The following is a 26,731-nucleotide window of genomic DNA, read 5'->3' as shown; positions in this document are numbered from 1 at the left end:
GAAATTTTAGCATATTTTATTTATTATTAACTAATCATCGGGCATTTTACAATCAAATATAAAATATAGAGAATTTCGGGTATAATGCTGATCATGTGTAACAGCACCCCTCTTACCTAAGTGATATAAGTTTGTTATATCAATCTACAATAACTATGGTTAAATATATATAATTTTCATATAATTATATTATATTATGCATGTATGTAAATAATATGTACAGACAAGATGGACAAATGCAGGCTCAAATGTGTGTAATGTGCATATTACATTATAATATTCAAAGATACAGGTAATTATCTTTGGTTTTGATAATTCCTGCAAATTATTTTCGTTATTTTTCTGTTTATAAAGTAACGCAGAATACGAAAATCAGCTACTCGAAAAACAAATCTGAGATTGATCTCTCCAGCTTATAATTGTGTTAATTTCAACCCATATTTACTAATTAACAGATTAATGCTATTTTGTAACACATTAGAACACATTCTTTCTTTCCTGCAACGCATAAAGCGTGTGAGCCGATCATACATGGGGTAAATGTCATTGCCGTGGATCGGTAAAGTGTGGTTTCTGATTTTGACATCAGTGACTTCATGAACGAACAGACACACGAGATGTCAGAATCACACATTTTTTACTTGGGCGTCAATCAAAATACTTAAACGAGAGCCCATATTTTTTTTTCTTCTTCACCTATTCCACGATCGCAATGGCGTTGGACAGATGCGACGTGTATAATTGCCATAAAATGCATAAACTGTCTTTGCATAATTGTTTTAGATTGAAAACGAGAGAGTTCATTCACCTCCGTGCATCTCTTTTTTTTATATTTACATACGACGAAAACACTGAGATAACTGGTGGGGGTAGTACGGTATGTTCCGTTGAACACTCGATTCTCAACTACCTCTCGTAATGTTCTTTTTCTCTTCTTTTCGTATTGAAAACGCAATCGACATTGAATCACGACAATCGTGTGAGAATACGTCACACCTGTCCAAGGCTCGAAGATTTATTTTGAATCATAAAATACGACGAAAGTTTTTAAGTTTCTGTTCAAATCAGACGTTGAGTGTACGTCCAACGTTGTATATAAATGTTGGACTAGTGTACATAAATTGTCAATACCAACGGAGTCAACAACAAGAAAAACAGGTTTAATCTCAAAGTTCATTCACTTTTGACTAAAAAATTTGCAACGTTACTAGCCTTAATGTGAGTTACGTTCTTGGCGCAGGATGGTTGAAGAAAGTTTTCTGGACCTGGGGTGACGGTGGGAAAAATTGAGCACTTGGTTGAGGTGGCGGCGCTGGTACAGCTGGAAACCTTTGGGCTGGGACAGCTGATGAAGATGGTACAAATTGCGGTGGGTAAGGATTCGATCCTGGCGGTGCTTGCGGTATCAAAAATTGTTGCGTTTGCTGCTTGTTAGCCAAAGGTTGTGCTGTTGTATTCGGGTAAATGGGTTGCGACACGGCTTGAGGCACTGCAAAGTTTGAATATTGCACTGGCACTGGCTTAGTTTGAAATTGAGGAAAATGGATGGGAGCCGAACCAGGGGGAGGTATGTAGGGTTGTGGCGGTAATTGAGGAGTCGGATAAACAGTCGTTGCACCAGGAATAATAGCTTGCGTCGAAGGCGATAATTTACGAGCTTTCAGAATTGCCTCTGCTGTCAAACCTGCAAGTAGAATGATGAGAAAAAAAATACATCTATTAGTAAGTTGCAATGTCTGAGGCATGTATAGGAAACTAAGATTTGCATACCAGTTTCTGTTATTTATGCGATTCACGGATTTTCTAATTCAGTTATTTTGTACCTTGTTTTCGGGCCCTTTCTTCTTCATCGTCACTGAGAAATAATCCAAACTCGCGTTTCAGTCTCTCGGTAAGGTTTTCTCGTTGACGTTCAACTAAAGTCGGCGCAGCAGACCAGCCCATAACGCCTTCTTCACCACCTATTAATTTTTGTTTTCTTTTTTTTTTGTTTCTTTAAAATTGTTTTGCCCCTGCAATACCCCAACTCAGAATTGTAAGAACATCCGCGAACTTTATACATTTCCACATATTTTAAACAGTGTTTAAAGAATAGTCAGTGATGACGTTATGAGACTGTATTATTTTCAACCTCTCTTGGTCATTTGCACATAGAACTGAAACTTGTGGTAAACGTATTTTTGGTTTGCGGGCATTTTTCATAAAAGTTATACCTGAAACATAGACGAGTGCTGGATACAATGTTGAACGAAAACTACAACCATGAGAACACCTGTCAAAGGGTGCTTTGCTACTTGCAAACAAGGTGTGGAATTCTTTACGTTTTGCATTTACTATAGTGACCAGAAATATACAACAGAACAAAATTTGTGATTTGGAAATGCGTTTTTTTCTAAACAAAGAGGTCTAAATTACTGACCTGCAATGATTGTCAACATACGAAAAGACGTTTACGCTGAATCCAGCACTCTAATCATTCCTATGCTCATAGGTAAGGCAGCGACTGTATATGCAAATCTTTTACTGAGTACGCCAATGATCACTCGCCTTTCTTTTCATCGCTATCTACGTTGATAAAAAGTGGTAAAGTTGTTAGGCCAGGCAGATCCAATGAAGAAACTTTTGAATTTCCCTCTTCGTCAGAGCTCAGCGAAGAAGTCCCGCTGCTAGCACTATCCGATCTACCTCTTGTGCCCCCCCGATCTGATGTTGCGTCAGTTGATGGTTCTGGTTCCGGCTCAGGTGGTGTGCCCGATGATTGTTGTTTGCGTTTACGATACTCTGATATTGATAACTACAAAGAGATTGAATGCATTTATTGAACACAAGAAATGAATCAAGTTCAAAGGATGTAGGATAATTCATAGTAGAGGTCAAATATTGATACTTTGTTAAATTCATCACATATACCACGTCGCACTACTACTCGAAAGAGCAACACAGTGGATGGGTTTTCATAGGGGGTAAAAATTTGGACCAACACAGGTCATTGCATAAGCGTGACATGAAATAAAAGTAATTTAATCGCTGATCGGTGTAGAGCCAATTGAAGAAATTTCTTTACAACAATCAGACAATTTTGATTTTCAGAAAGGTCAACATGATTCTGAATAATATTTTTTATATTTGTTCTGGCAGTGCGGCGGTGAATAGGAATAATGAGATTTGTATCCAAGAAATAGGGGTACCTTCAATCCCATTATTGTGCATGATATCTAGGTATATTATATTTAATAATTATCATGAGTTTAATAAATAAATAAATAAATAAATAAATAAATAAATGAATCATTTAGAATTCACAAGCTAAAAATACAGCTATTTTTACAACTACCTACTTACATTAAGCATATTTTTTGTCTTGGCGATTCTAGGTAAATCGTCAATGGATTACACCTAGAATCGGGAGTGAAAGAAAAATATCAGTTGATGAAAACAATTTATGAACACATGCAAATAATGAAGAATAACTGGATATAAAAAAAACACAGAATGATTCGAAAAAACAGAAAAATTACCCAGTTAAATATTTTAGAGATGAATTATGGTGCAGTTCCAATGCCCACCAAAATTCGTTAGGATCATCTGGCAATTAGTAATTAAATTTTCACAGTACATCGTGCATGCACTACAGTTTTATTTTGTCAATTCAGCTTCTATATCCAGTCATTCTACAGCAAACGTTTGATAGGCACAAAATATAATGAAGGGTAATATAAATTATCAGCAACGATTATACAGTATTGTGCTTTTGCTTGTAGGCGTTTAAAAAAAACATTCGATCATGCCGTACAATTGAATAACCACACAACATACACCCTAAACTCTAAAGGGTATCAGGCAAATCTCAGCCATTGCAAACGAAAATGATAATAAAATTGGAAGTGAAATGGAATTGGAGAAAACTAAAAAAGAAAGAAGCATTCTGTCCTAGACAGTCTCTCTACCACATTCCTACCGTTCTAACCTTGCGTTTGACTGGTGCTGGCACTTCTGGCTTTGTCGGGAGTGGTGCTGGCATGTCAGTTGGTGCAATAGTCCTGGGGTCTTTAAGTCTTCTGGGTTCTGTTGGGACAATATTTTCAACTCTCGCAAGGGCAGATTCAACTTGAGTTATTTGTTCTTCACTTTTCACAACCAAATCCTGCATGTTCACAGGATTAGTACACTGAATTCTGTCCAATTGTTCATCTGGGGAGATAACGTTCACTTTTGCTGTCGAAGGTTCGATTTCCAAAGGTTCTGGATCGACGTCAATCTTTGCTTCTAGCAACTCTCTGAGAGCGGAAGAAAGCATAGATTTTTGTTCACCTTCTGTCGAACCAGCACCAGCTTCTATTTCAATAGTCGATTCAATTATGGATGCTTCGAAGTCCAGCTGCAATTTGGCGGGTTGTTGTTGCTCTGTCTTTTTACGAATTCTCTCACTCAGTGGCGGAATGGGAAATTCTATTTTGGGAATTTTAACGATAGTTTCCACATCAATGTTAGAACACGTAGATTCTAGTATAATAGATTCTTCCAACGAAATGTTCGGCTCGCTGGAAGGTTGAATTTTAGTGACTTCCACCTCTACGCGATTGGGGACTCTTTTGACTTCAAAATCGATGAATCCTCTATCTTCTGGTTTACTTTCAAACTCTCTGAACGCCCTGTGCTCGGTGGTAATATGAAATTCTCCAAACGGAGTTTTTTCCGTTTGAGGATCATCAACGTCATTATCCTCTGAATCAGAATCTTCTTTCGAACTATCCATAAGTCCTTCGATTCCGTCCATGCTTTTATCTTTCTCGGAGCTCGTGTCAACTTTCTCTTTGTAATCGTTTCCATCATCGCCAGTAATTTTCATCATCTGTGCCTCAACGTCAAACTCATCAATGGACATATTATCATCAGATTTCAGTTCATCAGCTTTATTGAGTTCGTATTTTCTATCGTCGTCGGATTTTTCATTTTCACTAGCGATATTCACTATATCTGCTATACTACCACTGAATTCAAGTCTCATTTCCGCTGCTCGTTGTTTGAGAACAGCGTCTGACTCCATCGCAGCAATCGGTGAGCTTAAATCTTCCATTTCTGTATCAGGTTCGTTCTGATCAACAATTTCAACTGTACCTTTCTCAATCAACACTACTTGTGATTCTTTTTTGATCTGGCTGGCTTCTTTCTTAATGTTGTGGGAGTCATTTTCTTGTATTGCTTCCTCTTTGACTTCCGGCAATTCAATTTTATTGGCCAATACCATTCCAGTCGTGGCAGGAGTGTCACCTAACTCTTGTTTCACCATGGTTATTTCAGTTTTGCGGGGATTCGGTGAATTTACGAAAACTTTTTCCTCTTTAATAGAATCAACTTCTAATTTAACTGAGTTAGTAGAATCACTTTTCACTAGTGGCATTGGTTCATCATCTTTTTCATATTTAATGCACAGTTCGGACTGGGGAATGTCATATTCAGGATTCATGAACTTTATTTTTTCTTTTAATTCAATGGTCTCTGCTGCCTCTGATTCGGAATCCGCTTCGTCTTTCACATTATTGTGCACGTATTCGGAATTTGGTGTAGAATGTTCGTTATTGGGGGATTGGGCCATGTCTACAAATTCATCCTGTAAAAAATTTGAAAAAATCTAGGATTATTATTGACAATAATTAAAATTGAAAACGTAGAGATGAGCTGATATTTTGAAAAATATGAAAGTCACGGACGGTATGGTAATTGATTTTTCTGACTTACCTCATTGTTGCATGTTGACTGGGAGAGAACATGTTCGGATGACAATAGCGTTGGAGTAGTTGGGGGAGTATAGTTATCGGATGATAAACTCTCTCTTGCAATCCTTCTCTTTTTTGGTGGTGCTACCATCTCACTTGGAGGACTTTCTGGCCGGCTATTGGGTGAATCGCATTCTTCGGAAATGGCTTGGCGTAGCCATCGCTTCTTTGCTGATCCTGTGGACCCGGAGCATGAAGAATTTCCAGGGATAGTCTGCCTTCGTTGAGGGGGAGAGTCGCATATTCCAGAGACTGAATTTGCCGCTTGTACCAAAGTCGCCAGACTCTTAGCGGCGTAACTTTGAGTGAGAAACTCTGGCGATGGATCAGTAGGTGACAGAAAATCCGTTGGCTTATTCAACTGGGTAATAGGATTACACAGTGGCGCAGAAGGTAAAGCTGGTATCGGGGAAATCTGTGGAATATGAGTTTGAGGTGGATCCGGGGATTCTTTGAGCCACTCGTTCATCAAGACTTTTTTCGTTTTGGGAAACTTGAAACCTGGTGCCAAAGGACCTACGGCTGCTGCAACTAATAAACAAGCAGATGACAACGGTGTAGAGGGAGTTGAGCTTTGAGAGCTACTACTAGCTCCGCTATCACAAGTTGGGCTCTTAATTGGCGTTGGTTGCTGAAGTGGTGGTGAACTTGGTCCCGGCACATTAGAATTTGCCAGCGCAAGTAGTAATCCAGCAGCTGTAGGAATTCCATGATGGCCAGTGGAGCCAACACTACTGCTATCAGTAACGTCCTTTGTTGGAGTGTGCAGATGCTGAGCGTAAGGCATCCCTCTGATCGGTGGGCAATTTTGATTTGGCAGAGGGGGTGACTGCATGGAATTGCTTTCTTCGCCCGAGGATATATCGGAGTCGGCAGAGTTCAATCTGGTTCTACATCTGTTTTGTTGAGAATGCGAAGTACTGGTAGTTCGAGCACGTCCCTTTCTTCGCTTTCTTCTCACAGGTCGTTCAGCACTTTGCGGTTTTTGTTTTACCTGTGCAGAAGTAATGGGGGTATCATCATTATCACTATGTGTACCTCCTGACTCTTTTCTCTGAGCATTTCTTGCCTGGACTTCCTGTTTCCTCTGCTCCGCCTTTTCTAATCTTTCAAAAGCTTTCATTATCGCTTCCATCTTACGCTCCTCCCTCGTCATTTTCTTTTTATCCTTTTTAGTCGTCTCTGGTGGTTGAGATGGAACAATCGAGGGCGACGTGAGAGGGGGTTGTTGTACTACAGGTGTTTCTTCTTTAGCTGTCACCTGACGTGTTACCGTTGAACTGGCGTTACCACTTGTTAGTGTTCTTCGAGTAGGAGCGACAGCAGGGGCTGGCGCCGGTGTTGGGGCTGGTTGACTAATACTTGTACTGGAAACTGCGGACAACGAATCGCTATCTTCACACACAGTGTTTCTTCTACCTCGCCGTCTTCTCTCCCTACCACTGATAAGGAAAACAAAATGATCAAATACGCTACGACAAAATTTTTTGGCTCATTTCAAATTTACATGTTAATCGAATTTATACTTACTCGGCATTTTCAGCGAGTGCACCATTACTTCCTCGCCTACTCAATTGTCCCATAGCCGCGACTTGACATTCTCTTGTGTTGTTGCAGGCGCAAATTAGTGGTACAATGGGTGAATTAAGGTTTGGTGACAACATGAGATCATGTTGCTCATGTCTTATGGTTATCTCAGCATTCTTTTCGATTGCCGTAGTTGTAACGATATACAAATGCAACGTTCCTTTCTCTATACAATGTTTGACTTCTGCGTTCGGTTTACAACTTCGACGAACGAACCTCGCGTCGTTTCCGTAAGTTCTAGTATCGACACAAACTTCAGTTCCATCACGTGGCAATCGGTAAAAAAATACAAAAGGACCAGGTCTCTGTGCATGTTGTCGACTTTGAGGATGCGAAGGCCTGTGCTGCGCACTCAGCATATACTTCCCACGAAGTTCAACAACAGGAGTGTTCGGTGGTAGATACATAGTAGCAACCAAAAACTACGTGGACAAAACAAAGACAGATTAATTCCATTAAAATTTTCAGAGAAATTAGAAATCGATTGTCCACAAATAAAATTTGACAGGAACTTACTCTGAGATTATTACTGTGTACATTAAGCCTGCATTTGCCAGTTGCGGCAGCGTTCATGTTGCTCTGTCGTAAGTCACCATGAGCTCCATTAACTTTAATGCTTGAAATTCTGGCACGAAGTTCAGGACTGTAATGATTTGTAACTGCCTCTTCATATCGCTCGATCCACTGTCTCAAAGGGGCCATATTTGTGCCCCATGCATCCTGCGTGTCTTCCTCTCTATCTTCCAGGCTCATTCTTCTTTTGGTCTTCCTTTTCCCTGGACCACGCTTGACAGTTTCTTTCTTACGTACCGCACTGGTCTGCCTCGGATGTGGATCCCTTCTTTGTCGTTTCGCAACATTATTGTTATTATTATTGGTACTACTCAACCGTCTGACCTGTGGAGGTGGATCAGATTTTCTTCTCGTAGCTTGTTGTGTTTGTTGTTGCTGCGGTTGTTGTTGCTGCTGTTGTTGTTGTTGCTGCGGTTGTTGTTGCTGCGGTTGTTGTTGTTGCGGCTGCACCTGTTGCTGTAATTGTTGATGTTGCGGCTGCACTTGCGGCTGTACTTGTTGCTGTTGCTGTAGTTGTTGTTGTTGTTGTTGTAGTTGTTGTTGCTGCTGTGGTTGTTGCTGTTGTAGCGGTTGTGACTGTTGTTGTTGCGGTTGCGACGGTGCTCGCTTTTTCGGGGCTGTATTTACACCGACGTCGGTGTCGGCTGAGCTCGTAGATGAGGAGTCGGAAGATGTGTCGGAATTGAGAAGCTCTTCACGTTTGCGCAGCTGCAAAGTTCGGGCCCGTTGCCTATCCACGCGACGTGGCCGGCACATTTCGCATAAATACTCGTCAGGTATATTAGAGCGGTCTATGCCCATACAGTCAACATGTTGCCAAACTCTGTATGGAAAAGGCACAATTTTAGATTGGCAATACGCAATAACGTGTAGGTTCAGAGCAAGTGGAAACAGAACAAAAAGAAAAAAAAATAATTGAAAACGCCATCAACTTACAGACAACGATCGCAGCAGATCATATAGCCATCATCATGTTCGAAATCACTGGAACAGGAATGATTATCGCTACAGTATATCGCATTTGAAGCGTCACCAAAAACAGATTCGAAATCATGTCGATTTATTACTTACCAAATGCATCTCGTCACGCTGTCTTCGTCATCCCCCTCACCTTCAGGCGCAGTTTCTGTCTCCTCACCCTCCGGTTCGGCTTCTCGTCCAGCTTCACTGCTTATCGCACTTCCAGCATCATCTTCTACGTTTGTACTGACAACTGCTACAGTTTCAAAAAAAAACATAACAGTTGATAAATATGACGAATAATCAAAACGACAATTCTAACGATAAATTTGATAGAAGTTACCTTGTCCATAAGTGAAGGGATGTTGAGGAACTGCAGTTGAACTTCCTCCGCCGTTAACAGGCTGCTGCTTAGGGTGCGGCGGTGGGGATGCGGGCGGAGGAGTCCTCGGCGGAGGTGCACCATAATTGTGGTCTTGTAAGACAAACTGGAGACACTACAATTAGAGAAGCTGTTGTTCAAACCATGCAAGGGCCACACAACTACCACCAAATAGCCAAAATAAGAGGGATTCCAAGAATAGCCACTAATACCACCGAGAAATATCATTATCGCAATAAATTCAAAATCCGTTAATTAATTGTTCAATTATTATTACCTCGTATGGCAGTGGTATTCGTCGTGCGGGAGATTGTGGTGCTCGCTGACCGCCGTCTTCGTTAGTTGAGTGTGGCTCGGTCTCGTTTCTAAATTTGAAAGAAGAAATTTCGTGTTATGGAGAGAATTCATTCGGTTCCGAGTAAATCTTGCTATTCGATTAGAAGAAAGTTGACTTACTTGTTGTCATTGTCTTTACGGATTTCTCCTCCAACGACTGGTAGCAACGTTTTAATTTGTCCAGTCTGAGCTCTGAGTTGCTGAGGATATTGGGCAGTCATAACGAGTTGCTTCTGTTGGATCGATTGCTGCTGGATTTTCACTGGCTGATTTTTATTGGCAATCATATTTTGCCCACTCGGTTGTTGAGGAAGTAGAGTTTTTATGCTTGTCTTTTGTGCTATTGTAGTTTGTGATCCCTGCCCTTTGAGTGAGCTCAGATTAGTATTCAAGGAAGTTTTGATACCAGAAACTTTGGGGACGTGATTTCTCTGGGCTGATTTTTGCGGGGGTATAGTTTTGATGCACCCGGGTTGCTTTTGGGTATTTTGAGGACCGATGAGGTTTTGCTGTTGCTGTTGAATTATTTTAATCGGCTGAGAGTTCAAAGTACGATTCGATTGTTGGGCTACATTTTGTTGGTTCAAAGTTTTTACGCTGTTCATGACCTTCTGGGAAACTGGCTTCATATTTGCAGACTGCATGTTTTGTGACTGATTTTTGGAAGGGCCAACTCTGAGCACCATCTGAGGTTGCAGTTGCTGTTGTTGAGCTTTAGTGTTCGTCGTTGTCTGTGCTCTTTGATTGCTTGGAATGGATGTAATAGTGGCCATTTTTTGTTGCCCTCCGGTCACGGATTGACATCTTTGCGTTTGTGACAGAGCATTAATTTGTTGTTGTTGTTGCTTTTGAGTGATCTGTTGTTGCTGTTGATTTTGTGGGGTTTGATGCATCAGCTGTTGCTGGAGCTGGGATAATTGCGTGGTCTGAACCTGTGCTGTTTGATTGGTGATTTGTTGTTTGCTGACGTTTATCGAATTTTGATTTTGCTGCAACTTGGAGATATTCGGGACGCTGTTACTTTTTGTGATATTGGAAGCGGACTGAGTTTTATTAGAATTCACCGTTGCCATTGTTTGTGATTTTTGCAGAGTCGCCATAGCCTGAGGCCTTTGCTGTTGCGTGGTTTGTATATTTTTTTGTTGCTGTTGCTGCGCGTTGGGCTGTACCTTCTGTATACCAGCTACAGAGTTTACAGATTTCGAAAGATTATTCACAGCGGTAGATTGCTGCTGTCTCTGAACTCCAAGCGTCTTTTGTGTGACCACGTTTCCTTTTTGTAGGATTTGTTGATTTTGCTGCAATCCGGAATGTTGAACTTTTTGCATCGCATGACCCGCGGCATTGCCTATAACCTGCGGCTGTACTTTCTGATTACCGAATACCTGCGACAACTTCTGTGCATTGCTTATTCCCAACGGCTGATGAACTTTCTGGACATGTTGCATACCGGAGGAATTGACCTGCTGTACTCTTTGCATATTCGCACTGTTCATTACTTGACTCATGGAAATTTGAGTGCCCTGAGTAGAGGGTGTGAGAACCTGCGACTTCGGTATGGTTTGCATCCTTGGTAAATTAACGCGATGCCCCATTTGATTATTGACATTGGCAATAGTTTTTACCTTCTGTAAGTTGACGGTTTGAGGTTTGCCACCGATATTCTGAGTTTTCAGTTGAATCCTTTGCATGTTCGGAACAGAAGTGGTAGTGATGGTCTTGACGCCAGACGTGTTTAAAATTTGCTGAGTTGAAACTTGCGATTTTTGATGCATGGTAGACTGCAAATTTGTTATGGTAGCTGATTGTTGCTTATTTTGAGCTCCCTCTGGGGTGGCGGTCATTTTTGATTGGGCGTTCACGGTTTGCGTAAACGTGGGAGACGGTAGAGACTGAATCTTGGTCACATTTGTACCGGGTGAAGGCAAAGGAGTCTTTACGGGTAGGTGCAACGCGTGAGCCGGACTTACAGGTGAATTCGTCGGATGTATTTGGTACGTGGAGGATGGTATTTTCTGAGAAATGACTCGTGTGGTCAAAACCTGAGTTGTTTTAGTTTGCGAACCTCCGATTTTCTGCGCATCCCTGATTGTTTTATTCACCGGATAAGTGACGGTCACAGGTTTAACAATCGATGACAGGGTCGTGCCGGGCGGTACGGAGGTAATATTAACAGTTTTCAAATTTTGCAAGTTCTGCGACTTGTTGTTGTTCGTAGGTAACAAAGGCTTGGCGATTACCGTACCAATTGGAATCGTTCCGGTCAACTCTTGAGCTATTACGGAGGTACTGTTGTTGTTGCCAACTTCATCGGGTGTTTCGACGGTTCCCAATTGTAGAACAAAACTCATAGTGGCATCCGGTGCATTGGAAACGAAGTTATTAACCGCCTCCGATTCGGTTTTTCTATCATCAGCAGTATCATTTATCTCTGCAGGGGCGACAGGGGGAGGTAGCCCGGGTCCAGGGGACACCTGTTCCCCACCCCCACCTGTTCCACCCCCGGGTAACTTGATCACTGATGGAGTCGACGTCTTGGAGGCTTTTTGATTTCGCCAAATTAAAATTTGACGAAATAAATTTTAAGAAAACCCTTTAATACTACAGTTTGAAAATACGTTTATCCTTTGATGAGCTATTTGAGGATCTCGGTTCTTGAACTGTAACAGAGTTGAAAAAAGAAAGAAAAAAATTAGATTACTCGTCCAATTAAAAATTCTATACGAATAAAGAATGGCGAGATAAATTGCGGTTAATTATCGAATTTATTACAGCAAAATGATATCTATTTTACATAAAAATTGTCGCGTGAATGGCCACAATCACATTCAAGATGAAATTTTCATTATCAACTAGTTACTCGCTATCAATTTATTGCCAATCAATTTCTTTCTACTTTGTGATCGCGGTCATAACACGAGGAATCAATTTAAATTGAGTTGCATTGCTGACATACGGTTATCACCGACTCGCCTACGATAATTGATATATATTAACGACCGTGGCACAGCCTCAGAATATCGAAGCTGGGATTAGCGAACAGTATTCCTGCTCCATTGCAGCAAAAACGTATGACAAAAAAATTGTCGATACATCGACTGAAATAGGTTATTGCTAACAATACTATAACTAACGACGTGCCAGTCTACGAGCTAGAGTACAAGGTCTGTCTTAATCAATCCGCGTGGGTTTTTTTTTTTTTTGAGGCTGCAGATGGACATAAATTACACCAATCTTCTTTATTTTAAAAGATGTGTGTCCAGTCGAATCTCAGATTGCGAGAAACTGGAAATTTGAATTCCTGGGCTCAAAATACGTCGAATATATACAACAATTAACTTCAAAATCGGATGAAGTTGACGAAGCTATAGTCGGATTTCATACAGCCTCAGAAATGAGATCTGAAATATCATTTTTTTTTGACTCAGCATGCTGCAGCAGCAAGGAATGCCATCGGGTAAGATAAAACGTACTTCAAAATTTCGGAATTCATTAATCGTCGCATGGAGGGCTAATCCACACAGTAGGATGATAACAAGAGCAAATTTGAAGAAGAAAAAAAACGAGATCAAAATAAAATTACAAAACAACAAGGATGAAAAGTCGACCGATTTTCCATCGGATAGCTCGTTCGCAATCGTATCGCTTCGGCTGGCGAGTATAAATAAGCTGGAATAATAATAATAAGTCGCAAACCAAGGCCTTGTTTCTGCATAATGACTTCATTGTGTTGTCAACCGTGTCTCTTTTGCCGCCACTAAATGCAATATCTCGGCTGATATCCTCTCCGCGTCGTTCACGTGGTTATAGGAACTGTTCCTATACACGTAAGAAAAAAAGAAAAAGAAACAGTAGAAAAAGAAGGGAAAAAAATCGATCGCCAACGCAGTAAATCTGTTATACCCCGTATATATATATATATATACAGACACATATATTCCTGTTTCCTTGCACTGCTCGAGTAAAATAATTTTTTCTCCGTTCCTACATACCTACAACCTGTGCGTAAACAACAAGTTTTCAAAACTGACCTGAAAAAATAAAATGTAAATCGGTAAGAGTGAAGAGATGAATCGCCGCATGGTGAAAGAGGTCAACCGAGACCTTATAGTTGTCGTACATATTTGGAACGCGATAGTTCGCTTCTCTCTAAAAAAACTTTGACAAAGATACAAGTATAATTGCGCAACAACCGAAATTTAAATTCAAATTTATCAATCGCTCAACGTCCGTATGCACGCATGTTACAAGTGCGTACGGCATGTGGAGGTTCGTGACACAATTGTGCAACTTCGAAGCGTTAGTCTGCGGGGAGCGTATTAATGGCGGTCAGTCGCCTGACCAAAGTGGACCAAAAATATCAAAAGTTAAAGCCTGCATCGGTTGTAAATACACCCGATGCAATTCCTCCTCCTCCTCCTCCTCCTCCTACACGCGGTATATTTATGTACACGTAACGTAATGTAACGTAACGTATAGCCACACCATGCGCAGTTTGCATGGAATAAATTAGTCACCGGCATCGCAGAGAATTGCGCAGCGCGCGATTCGCAACTACGGGTTGTTCGAACCAACGACGACGACGTTGAATGGTCCCGCCGCCCTGTCCGCTTCTCCGTCGTTAAAAGATGTCGGTGGTATCGCGAGCCCCCGTTTTACTTACTCTTCCGTCACCTTAATTAGGACAACCTCCGATGAATCGTTAATCAACCAGCCATAATTCAATCGCAGGTATTCTCTTGCCGCGACTAGAGATGAGGATTTACTTGACTTTTTTTCAGATTTCAATGACACGACGTATCCGTCATAGGTGCGAGTGGACGCGTGTCGATATCGGTTAACGCCCATGAGGCTGCTGAAAAAGATGAACCGAAAGGAAAGGCGACAGCGCGACGTTTCGTTCAACGGTGATTTCAACTCTGACTCATCGAGATCACCACCGATCCGCCGATCGACTTTGAAAAAAAGAAACCAGTTCTTATCGCGGGATTCACTTTCCCCTGGAAATGTATCGTTCGCACGCTGAGAATACTCGCGGTTTCATCCGACGAAATCGAATCGCGAAAAGTGAGCGTTATACCCGATATAATCCGTCCGCTATTTTTTACCAGTTACCGGTCGATTTGCTACCAAACTATTCGTGACCGATCGACCAATTGTTCAACGCTAATTGTGAGTAAACATCGATACGGGGTAAGGATAATCCGTGCTTCGAACGCCTACACAGATGTAATTGTGCAACAATGACGAGTATCGCGAACGAAACGTATATACGTCAGTTTTGTTTCGAGAATAAATTGAGTGATCGCGAGGCAGAAGTAAGTACAAGTGACTGAATACACGTAAGGTAAGTGAGCGAGTGTTTAAGTTGAGTCAAGAGCTAGCGTGTAAACGCGTAAGTCGTCGCCTTGCGTTTAGTTGGCATAGCGATGAGATTTGCAGCGACCTACTTGGGGGCCCTCGACCCTACGGTAGCGGTAGCAGCGGCAACAGCACGATCATCGCCAACCATCGGCATTGATTCGCTGCGATTTGTACGACGTCGCGATGAAAAAACGTTATTTTTCATTACAAATCGGAACGGGTGAGGAGAATTCGAGAAATCTCAAGGCTTCCGAATCAAAATTAACCGAAAACGCTCGTGATCCAAAAACGAAAGAAAAGGAGAAGGAAGACGAAATTGATCGTTCCAAGTCGCGCGTAATATTTTGTCGGTCCCAACCGGAGCGGCGACGCCAGGACGAGACGAGTAAAATATCCACGTAGGAGCGAAGGCCCCAACGAAGGGAAAAATCACAATGGGGTCCCTACGAACGTTGTTGCCCTTCTCTTGGCCTCCTCTCAGAGATTCTTTGCCAATAACCGGTATCGCTACTCTCCTCTTCTTCACCCTTCTTCTGTACGGTTGGTTACCTACCTCTTTTTCATCTCTAGGTCGGGCAACGTACCGCCTGTATAAGACGATTATTGTACGGGGAGAGCGGAGAGACTGGAAGGAGAAAAAGAGAGAGGAGACGGAGCACCAGCGCGGGAGGAGGCAGGAGAGGAGCACTGCCTATCGATCCTTGAGAGCATACAGACCAGTACCGATATACCGACCAGGAAACACATGCCTAGATGTGGACGTTGTACCTGCATGGGTAAGGGCGGGCAGCGGACTGAGAATCGCGACACAGACCCAAGTGAGGAACTTCATGGTTGCATTCGATGTTAGGTATGCGTGCACACGGAGGACCTGGATACATCCGCGAAATGAAAGTAGAGTTTTTTAACGTCGACGAGTAACGAGAATATTCCATAAGGAGGTTGCGCAGGCGGGTAGCGTGGCACAAGATTGTTCGTAGTCGAATAGATTTTTTCAATGGGGAGATATTGCAAAAAAATGAACGAGAACCGAAGAGCGTCGATTTGGCGTGTTATGTTTTTCAACGAAATAATTACGAGCTGAATGGATCACCGCGGAATAAACGAAACACAATGGGCGTCCGATCCAAGTTTTTTTTTTTTATTTTATTTTTTTGTTCTGGTCCCAACCGGAGAGGAGTTCAAAAGTGTGGCCCCCGTTTGTTCGTCGCTGACAATGAGAGTTGACCGGTTGCTCGCTCTCCTCTTATACGAGATCTGTCGGAACTCTCGGGGATCCTCGTCCCCAGTTCCCTCATTTCCTATCCCATCTGATCTCATCTCGTAATGTCGCATGTTAACGAACACCCGTCTTCATAACGCAGTGGCGTAACGACGATAATTTTCTATTATCTCAATAGTCGCAAATCGTCGCTATCGTCTCGTTTCGCAGCAGAACTTTTTCGTTATTTTATCAGCGAGAAAATTCTGGACTTTTCTGCGGGTAACTTTTTTTTCATCTTCGCTCGTTCTCTCGGATTTCTCAAATTTGCCGAGAACGGCGTCGAGAAATTTTCGGTGCGAGGAGGGAAATGAAGAACAAAAAACGAGACGACATAAATTGATTTCCTCGCCAGTTTCAGTTATAATTAGGAGCAGGTATGATGCCTTATATCGAATTAACGAGGTATGCGCAGTACGCGGTGAAAGTGAAGGCATATAAAACAAGATCGAGAAGAAACGTGATCTCCGATTAAATAAAACTCAACGAAACTTTCACCCATTTCCAGTTTATTGTTTCATTGCATAATTCACCGTATCGTATTGTTTCGAATGGAAATCGGGATCTCTTTTTACTCCTGAATTGATTGCGAACAATGATTGAAAAAATGTTCATTGCTAACGACATAATCAAACGAATAAGTAAAAGGTATGTAAATAAAGTTAACCCCGTTTCCCGCCTATCTTAAAGTGAATTTTATTTTTAGACCGTTGCTACAGTCAAAGGAATCCCTAATACTGGCCAAGTCGCCGGGTAAACAAGGTGCCCAGTTGTTGAATAAAATCAACGCGCTTCGGAGATTGATTATTTTTCGAATTAATTTCCATAACAACAGCGAGTATTATATGAGAGAAAGAGAAAAAAAAAAAAAAAATAGAAATAAAAAAAGAAAGGAAATCATTTTTACAGTTACAAGTTCCCGATTATTTGTCCCGTATAATCGTTGTCGGAAAAAGAACGACACCTCACGAGTCGCTGAGTTAATAATCTCTCGAAAAGTTTTGAACAAAAACAGGTCGAAGATCACCTTTCTTAACGGTATAATAAATCCAAACACAACGGTTGTTACTTAGAAAGAAGAATTATCTTCCCCGTAAAATTCATCCGCGAGTAGATTTACCATTCAAATATCGATGACGTATAACTCCTATCCCTACGCCATATTACCTGTTGAATGTCAATTGAAAATTCTCAAAAGATTTTACTTTGTACAATCATTTTTTTTTTGTTTTTGTTCCTTCTAATTTATGAAAAGAGAAGAGGAGAAAAATCTTCCAAAATTTTACCCATACATGATTGAAATATTTAGTAGATAACTTTTTCGGCGTAATAATATTTGTTTAGTTTCGTCGAGCGGAGGTGCAGACGTTGATTCAGATAAAAGCATATTTTTTCATCTCCTTCTTTAATTCCTACGCGATAAAAAAAGTCATATTTTTCTTCGGAAAGGAAACGTTTTTTTCACGTTCCCCAACTTTCGGCTTCGTACGATCAATCGCTTGGGGTACGTACATACGTACAGAAGTTGAGGTATACATATACATATAATTGTGCATTATCTAACACAGCTGTGTTAAAATACGTTGCATAGGTGGGTACGTAACGTACACCTATAATATCGCCATCATATTTATCATCTCACGGCCGTCCGCAGGCGTGGAAATACCTATACCTATTTATCGCTAAACATGAAGTTTAATACTCCTCTCCGGCGATGATTCACACAAACGTAGATGTCGTAAATGTTATTTTACTTCTCTTATTTCCTCTCTCAGCTCGCATAGGTACGTACGTACGTGTACACGTGGTTGGGTATACTTCGCGTACATCTACACATAATTGTTCCAAGTTAAAATTCATGAACGATTCTACGACCGCGGTCGAGATATTTTACCATACCAACATCTCGAACGGTCTACGCCGTTTACAACATTTCTTGCTCAAAATTCGCCGTTTCTTCAACGTTCAAAATCTTCATTCGGACGTATCAAATTCATTATTGATGATAATAAAAAATAGAAAAAAAACTAGGGGAGTATTTTTTCTCTAAGGGTAGTCACCCTCATTATCGTACGTAGCTTATTACTTGAGATGAGACTTTTCATTCAAATTTGTGGTTTTTGTTTATTACTTTTTATTTTTAATTGAAATGTTGCTACACGCAAATTAAACAGCTGTGTGACTGCCTGTTGCAGCAGGTAGCGTAATATTGGAACAGTGATCAATCGAATCCATTCGATCTTTGTTTTTGGACAGCTGACTTGATCTTGACTTTTTTGATAAGCGACAAAATATTGCGCGTGTAAAAGAGTCGATAAAAAATAAAGACGAGGAAAAAAGAGGAAGAGACTTTCACCGAAAATTGCATATCAAGTGATAATAATTATTTATCGATGCGCGCATCTGTTAAAATAAAAGCGTATAATCAGTGTCGTAATATCGTTGGTAATATGGTATAAACACGCACGTAACGTAGAGGTTGTTAACCCAATTTATATCGTAGAGTCAAGGTCGATTCGTTGAAAGCTGTGTCATATTATTATACCGATCGTCACGAGTATAAAGTAAGATGCAAATATAAAAATAGGCAGAACCGACCAAGCACACCTGTAAAACGACCGGATATTCGGTCGACGATTCGTCGTAATTTAACTTTACCGATTACCAACCTACCTACCTAATACCAAGGCAGGCGTAAAGTATGTCAAGATGAATTTGAATACGTAAACAAAAATAGTTCTTATTCGCAAGGCGAAAGCAAAGTCTTCTCGACGATTCGCACCCTCGCATAAATCATCGTTCGTAAAAAGATGAGAGATGATAAGATAAAATGATTTCAATTGTATCGAAAGTACGATGTACATTCTACGGTTTGCTTCCAATTTTCTCTCCGGCTTCAAGTTCAAATTTCCATAAAGCTATAAGCGCTACGGACTGTGGGTCAGATTTGTCTGGCCGTTTCAAATTTTACTCAACAAAAACGGTTTGAAAAAGAGATAGAGAAGAACGCGTATTCGAAAGATCCGACGATAAATATTTATGATTCGCACTCGCATCGAATGCAGCCTCGTCATAACAAATTTATACTTTTTTGATCCCTTTTCTTACCTCCGTCTACCCCGATCGAAACCTCTATTGCGAAAACACTGCCGCCCTCTGCCGTTGAATCTCGGAACAATTTCATCTCCCTTCCGCTTCACCCTTCCCGTTGGAAGATATTCCAACGGGAAACGACCCTCCGTCAAAGGCCACGGAGGTACCCGACCTCCTCGTAGGTGGAGGCATCGTATCTCTACCGTGCGGTACCAACGACAACCCTCAGGGTCCATGAATTGCTTGATGGAGGAAAGGGGGGTGAACGGAAGGGAGACGGCGACGGAGCAATCCGTTAACAAAAGAGGGTCGTCTCCGTGGGCGTAGGTCGGGTATTCCGAAGGTGTCTCGTGACGTCATAAGCCCGACAACCTACGGACGACGACACGCGCAGGTCACCAACCCCCACCGTCACACATCTGACAAGCAACTGTATACGTATGTATATTATCCCCCTATCAGATATCAAAATTATTACGTTGCTCGTCGAATGTGTAATCACGAGCGGACTATAATATACAACCGATTCGTGATACGCGTGCACTGCACATCCGACGCGTCGTACTAAGGGAGGGGAATTTAACGTAGACATCCGAAGCTGTGATGTATTAGAAATGAAATAACGCGATCAATCAGGATAAGCAGTTATTAGATTTTACGGGAAGTAAAACCTCGCCGTACCGCAACAACCGAATACGCGAAGGGCAACAAAATCTGAAACTTCGTTACCTTCTTTATTCATCCGCTCCAACATGTTGGACAACGTTTTTCTCCCTTTTTCAGAAAGTATATAAGAAAAACAGGAGATGAAAAATTAATAGCGTTCTTTGCTATCGCCTATCAAGGGACTCGGTGAAACGGGAGTACAAGATGCTCTCAGGTCGATGTAACATTGCCCACGCAGACGATAGAACCAGAGAAGAAAAAGAAGCGAACCCATTTTCACCCACGCATGGGGTGCGAACGGGAGTAGCGTAGCTGTGATTTCGCTCCCTCTGCATCCGTTAAAATTGTATCAGCCGGTTAGATTAGGTAAGTACGTGTGTTACGTATAATAAAACGTATGTTACGTACGCAGACACGGGCGAATACGGGGCATGAAATTCAAACCTTTTAGCCAGAGGAGCGAGTGAAAATGACAGGATGACAAAATTCACGAGGAGTAAAAAGACGTGGCCAACACCGAATCGCGTCAGACACACCGCGACGTCATTTATTCAAACGAGGAGATTAAACCATGTCGAGTGTGTTCGGAATTAGAGTTGTCTAAGCAGTTTATGGAGATTAGAGAGAGTAACGCAACGCAACAAACGCTGTAACTGTCGCGGATTATCACCTAATCCCTTTCATTCTATATTTCAATTATATATACAGAGTTCGTGCGGAATCCAACGGGAACAACGGGAGTCTAAAAATTGGTGGGAAATAGAGGAGATGGAAGAAGAAAAAAATCAAATAGGAGTCGATGTCGCTACAAGGCGAACAATTTTGAAAAATTTTCAAATTCGATTACAACTAGTCAATAATATTTTGGTACATCGTACGATGTGTCTGGTGAGTAAGTGAGAGAGGAAAAGAGAGAAGGGAATACTGTAATTAAATAACATGGTATTGGACAAGTGTTTGTTACAACGCGAAAGATTTTACATTCCGCTTGGAGCTTTTGTTCCAGTTGCTTTGATTCTCAACTCACAAGGTTTGGTTGTTCACCGCGGACGTGTATTATATTCGTCGGACTAAAAACAACGACCATTACAACTCCACCACCATCATCATCATTATCATCGCTGAGTTAATTATTAGATAAACACAAAGTACTGAAACAAAAACTAACAAAAAAAGACATACAGCGCCATTATCCGTCGACCGGTCGGACGATGCACACGCGTAAAATTCCGTCATTTGGATTTGGATGAAAAAAAAAAAATTAGAAAAAAATCGAACAATCTCTTTGAAGAATATGATAAACACGTTGTCGGTGGTCCGTATTTGTGCTGTTATAAATTCGGATTCTAGCGCGCGGATTCTTGAGTGTTCCCATCTGGTAAATTGTATCTTCTGGGAATTAAACGAGACTTTATGCGGTTGACGTTTACATTCAGCTATTTGCAGTTGAAAGATATTACAGGATCATATTATCAACTAACTCTGAGTAGAATATTTTTGTTCCAAGATTGGATGTATAATTTCTGACGCTAGCTTGTAATTTATTTTAAACCGCCATCGTACCCTACTCGTTCCTCTAGTTCTTTAAAGTACGTATCTTACCGTGTTGTGGGATAATTTTTAATACGGGATTCGTAACAGCGATATCGTCCGAAAATTTTCTCTAATTTTTTACACTTTGATCTCGATTCCCGTCGTAGAAGCCCGATATATTAATTATAGCGAATAATAATCTTCATTCCGATAGTAAAAGTATAATAAAAAACAGTTTCTTGTCTTGTTGTGTATCCTGAAACAAGTGGTAAGAAGAAAAAGGAATCGTCCCTACGACTTTCGACAGGCACGAATATCTCTACAGTTATAATGTACGTACATGTAATTGTTGGAATGAAAAGATAAATATTTCAATGAGAAGAGTACGAAGATGCGAATGAAAATAAAAAGCGTAGGCAAATTTACTATGTACATCTAGATTTCCTCTACAAAAGAGTATTGTAGGATGTACTTTACCGGTGTACCGCAAGCCGGATATTTCCAGATCTCAATTGTTGTGTTTGAAAAAGAAAAAGAAAAAAAAATTGAAATAGCTGTAAATGGAAGGATATCACGATGGCTCGGGCAATTTGTGAGTGTAATGCGAGTTCAACTTTCTCATGGGGTTACTAAACGACTAGTACATAAAGTGTTCGAATTGAGTTGACACTATTATAACTGAAGGAAAGAAAAAGAAAGGAATAACAAATTGAAAACTGTTATCGTACCGGAAACAATCTACGATTTCCCGATTAGAATTTCATGAAAAATAAATGATATCCTCTTTCGTTATCGCCCATATTGGATTCAAACAATCGTATTGCATAAAAGAAATCGTCAAATCTGATCGAACGGATGAATGGCTAAATTTCTTTTATCTTTTTCCACAATCATAAGTACATTTGTATTTTTTTACTAATTTTTAGACCGAAAAAACTTTGGATCTAATCGGGGAATGATGAGATCCTTAAATTGTGCATATGTCTATGTAGGTATTCCTCTTTTTTTTAAGTCCAACAAATGATCATCTGTACGATGGGATTCTTGAATGTGAAATGGTATCGTGGCGTCGTTAAAAATCGATGAGTTTGAAACGCCGCGGCGCAGGTTGTCAACGAGTGCGAGTAAGGGGCAGGAGGGAGATGAAGTATAAACGAGAGGAGAGAGGAGCAAAGCGGCACCAAGAAAAGAACAACATGGCTGCCAACCTGCAGAGAGCGCCGCCCGAGCTTGTTTTTGGAACTCTACCTGTTAAAACATTTATTCAAGTCGGTTATGAAAACATTTAATTTAACATTTTCATTCACAAGAGAATTTGGGCGGAATTATACATGTCTCGGATAAGGAAATCTATGCATCAATAAATTACAAGTTTTCTTCTTCATGTAAACTTCTTTGAAATCAACACAGTATTTAAGATTTTTCACATCATCTTGGAACCGCTTGGATTTGAATGTTTTCGAAAAATTTCATTTATCACAAAATAACTAAGAGGAAAATGAAGGAAGAAAATGTGACAGATGTTACAGATGGCGAATTGATTGAAGTTTGATCAGTTCAATGTTCTTGGTATTTTAGCAAATGAGTAACGGCAAAAGTATTTAGTTGTAGAAGCTACTAAGAGGAATCCTGAATGAACATTCTCAATGTTTTGTCACAAAAATCTACGAGTCGAAGAAAATATAAATGCATTCATTTGTAAAGGTTAGTCTGCCCTAATTGGTCAGACATTTGAATAGAGCAACACTCATTTTAGGTTTGATTGAGAAGCTGAGACAAGGCTTAAAAGTTCTTTGAGAGTCGAATGAATTAACAGGTATTATTTAGATATGAAATTCTCAGTTGATACGTATGAGGAACAGTTCCATCTGGTTATCCACAAAACGGTGTTCACAATTGTAGTTAGAAGCGGATATAAATCATTGCTTTCTGTAAACATATGGTTCCAGATTTTATAGCTCTTGGTAGATTCCATGCTGCGAGAAAGAACCTTTTCTCAAAACTTCACACTGTCAATGCTAATAGAAGAAATATTCATTCTCCTGTAACGTTATCAGGAGTATTTACACCTCCTGTAACTAATTATTGCTGCTTTTCCCTAGCTTTGTAAGCTATGTGAACACTTCTGAATGCCAAATGACCACTAATGTTAGGAAAATCACTCAAGTTTCGGGCAACGGATGATTGGTCAAACAATGGTGAAACATTGATGATGCGATTAATTTGGTTCAATACACGATAGACTTTTTGGTAGGATAACGATAATGGGTTGTTAATATCAGATCCAGGCCTAGCCAGATTTGACTAAATGTCATTCTGTTGGTTGCTTTGGATTGCCGAAGTGTCAGATCATATATTGGTGGAGAGGAGTCTGCGGAAACTTGATATCGATGATTACTGGTAATTTGGAAAGTTGTAAAGAAAGGTTAAAACATGTTGAAATCAGTGCAAGTTAGATTTATGAGGTTGTGTGCGTATGATTTGGTTGACCTGCCCTCACTTGATACTTTACAGTCACTGCTGCCATAACAACAAGTTGAAACATGAAAATTTATATGTTTGAAAAAAATCTAACCCAAAAATATTAAAAATGAGGAGATTGTTGATTGTTAAAAAAATTGAACAAGAACTGCTCACTTTCCGATCAAGGATTACTTGGTTAGGTATTTGACTATCGGTTAAATATTGTCGCGTTATTCGTTGATAGTTCCTATGTTAAACTAATAACGTTCAAAACCATGGCCAGATATGTATCTTCAATTAGTTTTTGCAACAATGTTAATATCCGAACGTAATCTGTACGTCACTAATGAAAAATGCCAAGGAATCGGAGTCGCCGTGTTGGGATGTTTTCGATTGAATTATACCAATATTCATATGCCGAATCGGAGTGTATCAAAATATGACCACGATTTGGGTGATTGAAGTTGGAAATTGTGAGTTTCTTACCTTAATATGACAGGAATACAGAAGCTCACTTCAAACTTGGATGTAAACACAGGCATTTTTTAATGAAATTGACACTAGGGCAGCTTGAATTGTTAAGCATAAAACACTCCTTACATCACGCCGAACGTTATCTCACTGTTTTAGATTTAATTACGTTATTAAATACCGCAACAAATATAAGAATTCACGAACTCTTCGGAAAACATCCATCGAAAACTAAAGATGGCAGCCATTCTTCTGTACAAAACAAAGGTTCACATCCACGGACTCCCGAATAACGAAGCCTCGAACCCAGACGACTTCCGGCGCTGCAGTCTCCGCGCATAATTTCAAATTTTCTGCCTACATCCACGATTCTCTCGAAGGTCTTATTTTCTGAGATAATTTTTCCAAAGAACTATTACCAAAGCATAGTGAATGTTGATTTTAGATGATTCATTAGCGGAGTTTAGGATATTCTTTCGAATTATCGGGTGTAAAATTTTATTCATACACGAAACTACGGTGAAATTCCTGTAGCGGGCGCTCGCACGGGTAGCATTTTTTTTTATAACATCTCCATCTAACGTCGATTTATCGAGAACCTTTAATCGCTGCCAACTTCAGAGGAAATTATTTTAACCCCTCCAGCTCCAGGAATGTTTGGATTCAACCGAACCGTTTGCTAATCAATTTTTAAATACAAGTTGATAAGAAAAAAAATTAAATATATCAACGGTCTCTCGCTTCATAATAAAAACTGTTTTAGCTATAATTATACACTTGTCTTTTCCATGCCGTTGTAATTGTAGCAACGACAAAACTGATAAGGTTGGTATCATCTGTAGCGTAAGGCAACTTCGCATGTGACAAAGCTCTCGGATTTACTTTGGATTATTGATCAACGCGGCACATACGTTTAATAATAGAGCAATTGGACGAAATACATAGACGTGTTATGGGAATTATAACTATAGAAGTTATGTGCGGAAGAACATGCCTCACGTCACTATCAATTAAAGAGCAATAACATGGCATTCTTAAGATAGTTTTTATAACAAAAAAGGAAAGTACGATCTATTGGGCCGAAGCAAAGCTCACAGCTAGTAACTCATTTGAAGAATGCTGCTTTGTTTCTGCCCACCACCTCATAGGATAACAAAAAACATTCAAGAGATAAATCTCGATTTTAAAAACTGAGTTTTTAAAGCGAACGTTTCGCGAATTTTCAAGCGACTATGCGTTGTTGGACTGTCTACTAACAATAAGAAGATGTCTTTCTAATAAGGATAATATTTTATCTAGATTCATACCGTACGTTAACCCAAGAGTACCAAACCTTTTATATTAAGTTGAATGTGTTACTCCACTTTTATTCAATTCTCTTTATCTGTTGCACTCATCATTTAATGCAGATGATGATCATTTTGAAGAAATGATCAATATCTAATGTTACTATTTTCTTCCGAGTAACAGTGAGATAGAAATTTTCTGAGTCTTTATTTAGGCTACAACAATTTTTCATCTCTTTCACCCTTTCATATTATGAGTTATATTCAGTCTTAATGATTTCATTTTCCTTTCAGAAAATATCGCAATGGTGGACACGGACCCTCAGATAAAAAGGCTGTTGTTGCCAACGGAGGAAACTTTGTTTGAACAATTATTAAGGATTGGTCTTTATCTAGGTGCTGTATTTCAAATTGTTTGCCTATTGGCGATAGTGGTATATCCAGCAGGCCCGTCGGATGGAGTGACTGCTTTAAAGGTAAACAAAGTTCCTTGATTTACCATACATTATGCCAAAGTGATCAGGAAGTATCAGTGACTCAATTTTCAGGATGATCCAAGTGACGTTGAGTGCTCTGAAAATAGTCCTCAAGTAACCCCTAGGCGTCCGCACCGCCTTCGAAAACAAGAGAAAAAAAAAAGACGTTGAACACAGCTATATGCTTTCCACTCTTTTATACATTCCTTCATTATCGCTCTCTGTTAGTCATCGAATTATTCCTTAATTTAACAAAATTAGTAGCAGCAAATCGCTGCAAAGTATCTGTAGGCCAACATTTGATACCCAGATCATATTTTAAGCCAATAAGTATTATGCATTTAAAAAAAGAATTCTACTTTTACTTTATTTTCATTAGTGTAACTTTCTTAACGTAAGTTATTTTATATGATGAAATAAAAACTAATTGGTTATATATTTTCCATATGGTTTTATTGTATTTTAGACATGGCACACACTTTTTCAATAAATCATTTATCATT

The 26,731-nt window shown here is 40.1% G+C and overlaps 3 protein-coding genes and 2 long non-coding RNA genes across 18 annotated transcripts; 4 read left to right on the top strand and 1 right to left on the bottom strand.

Annotated features, from left to right (window-relative positions):
• On the bottom strand, positions 1 to 24,729 carry LOC105687044. 7 transcript variants are annotated; one of them, XM_012402362.3, is made up of 14 exons: positions 24,482 to 24,729; positions 9,736 to 12,275; positions 9,557 to 9,644; positions 9,241 to 9,394; positions 9,009 to 9,153; positions 8,874 to 8,921; positions 7,881 to 8,760; positions 7,308 to 7,786; positions 6,847 to 7,219; positions 5,740 to 6,771; positions 3,959 to 5,611; positions 2,548 to 2,794; positions 1,824 to 1,961; positions 1 to 1,684 (listed from the first exon to the last, which is right to left on the bottom strand). In XM_012402362.3, the coding sequence occupies exons 2-14, from the start codon at positions 11,964 to 11,966 to the stop codon at positions 1,224 to 1,226; spliced, it is 7,929 nt and encodes a 2,642-aa protein (XP_012257785.2). In that variant the 5' UTR covers positions 11,967 to 12,275; positions 24,482 to 24,729; the 3' UTR covers positions 1 to 1,223. The 7 variants fall into 7 exon arrangements, with proteins under 7 accessions (XP_012257785.2, XP_012257781.2, XP_012257782.2 ...); XM_012402358.3 differs by having other exon boundaries at positions 5,740 to 7,219; XM_012402359.3 differs by having other exon boundaries at positions 3,968 to 5,611; positions 5,740 to 7,219.
• On the top strand, positions 12,526 to 13,568 carry LOC125500009. The gene is made up of 2 exons (XR_007277185.1): positions 12,526 to 12,779; positions 12,867 to 13,568. It is a non-coding gene; the product is annotated as an uncharacterized LOC125500009 (long non-coding RNA).
• Positions 14,777 to 22,745, top strand: LOC125500007. 7 transcript variants are annotated; one of them, XR_007277182.1, is made up of 4 exons: positions 14,777 to 15,480; positions 15,550 to 15,797; positions 20,117 to 20,365; positions 22,545 to 22,745. XR_007277182.1 is itself a non-coding variant. In XM_048650976.1 (3 exons), the coding sequence occupies exons 1-3, from the start codon at positions 15,414 to 15,416 to the stop codon at positions 22,554 to 22,556; spliced, it is 285 nt and encodes a 94-aa protein (XP_048506933.1). In that variant the 5' UTR covers positions 14,777 to 15,413; the 3' UTR covers positions 22,557 to 22,745. The 7 variants fall into 7 exon arrangements, 2 of the variants coding, with proteins under 2 accessions (XP_048506933.1, XP_048506926.1); XR_007277183.1 differs by lacking the exon at positions 22,545 to 22,745 and adding an exon at positions 20,451 to 20,588 and having other exon boundaries at positions 15,550 to 15,755; XR_007277180.1 differs by lacking the exon at positions 22,545 to 22,745 and adding an exon at positions 20,451 to 20,588.
• Positions 16,752 to 17,142, top strand: LOC125500012. The gene is made up of 2 exons (XR_007277187.1): positions 16,752 to 16,888; positions 16,947 to 17,142. It is a non-coding gene; the product is annotated as an uncharacterized LOC125500012 (long non-coding RNA).
• Positions 24,730 to 25,062: 333 nt separating the features above from the next.
• LOC110117053 (protein anon-73B1) lies at positions 25,063 to 26,669 on the top strand. Of its 2 annotated transcripts, none has more exons than XM_020852893.2 (3): positions 25,063 to 25,291; positions 26,047 to 26,228; positions 26,301 to 26,669. In XM_020852893.2, the coding sequence occupies exons 2-3, from the start codon at positions 26,058 to 26,060 to the stop codon at positions 26,397 to 26,399; spliced, it is 270 nt and encodes an 89-aa protein (XP_020708552.1). In that variant the 5' UTR covers positions 25,063 to 25,291; positions 26,047 to 26,057; the 3' UTR covers positions 26,400 to 26,669. The 2 variants fall into 2 exon arrangements, with proteins under 2 accessions (XP_020708552.1, XP_020708553.1); XM_020852894.2 differs by lacking the exon at positions 25,063 to 25,291 and adding an exon at positions 25,315 to 25,774.
• The last annotated feature ends 62 nt before the right edge of the window (positions 26,670 to 26,731 follow it).

Source organism: Athalia rosae, chromosome 1 (genome assembly GCF_917208135.1).
Source record: "Athalia rosae chromosome 1, iyAthRosa1.1, whole genome shotgun sequence".
In the NCBI taxonomy this organism is placed as follows: Eukaryota; Metazoa; Arthropoda; class Insecta; order Hymenoptera; family Athaliidae; genus Athalia; species Athalia rosae.
Note: the sequence above shows the minus strand (reverse complement) of the source record. Positions and strands in the feature narration are given on the sequence as shown.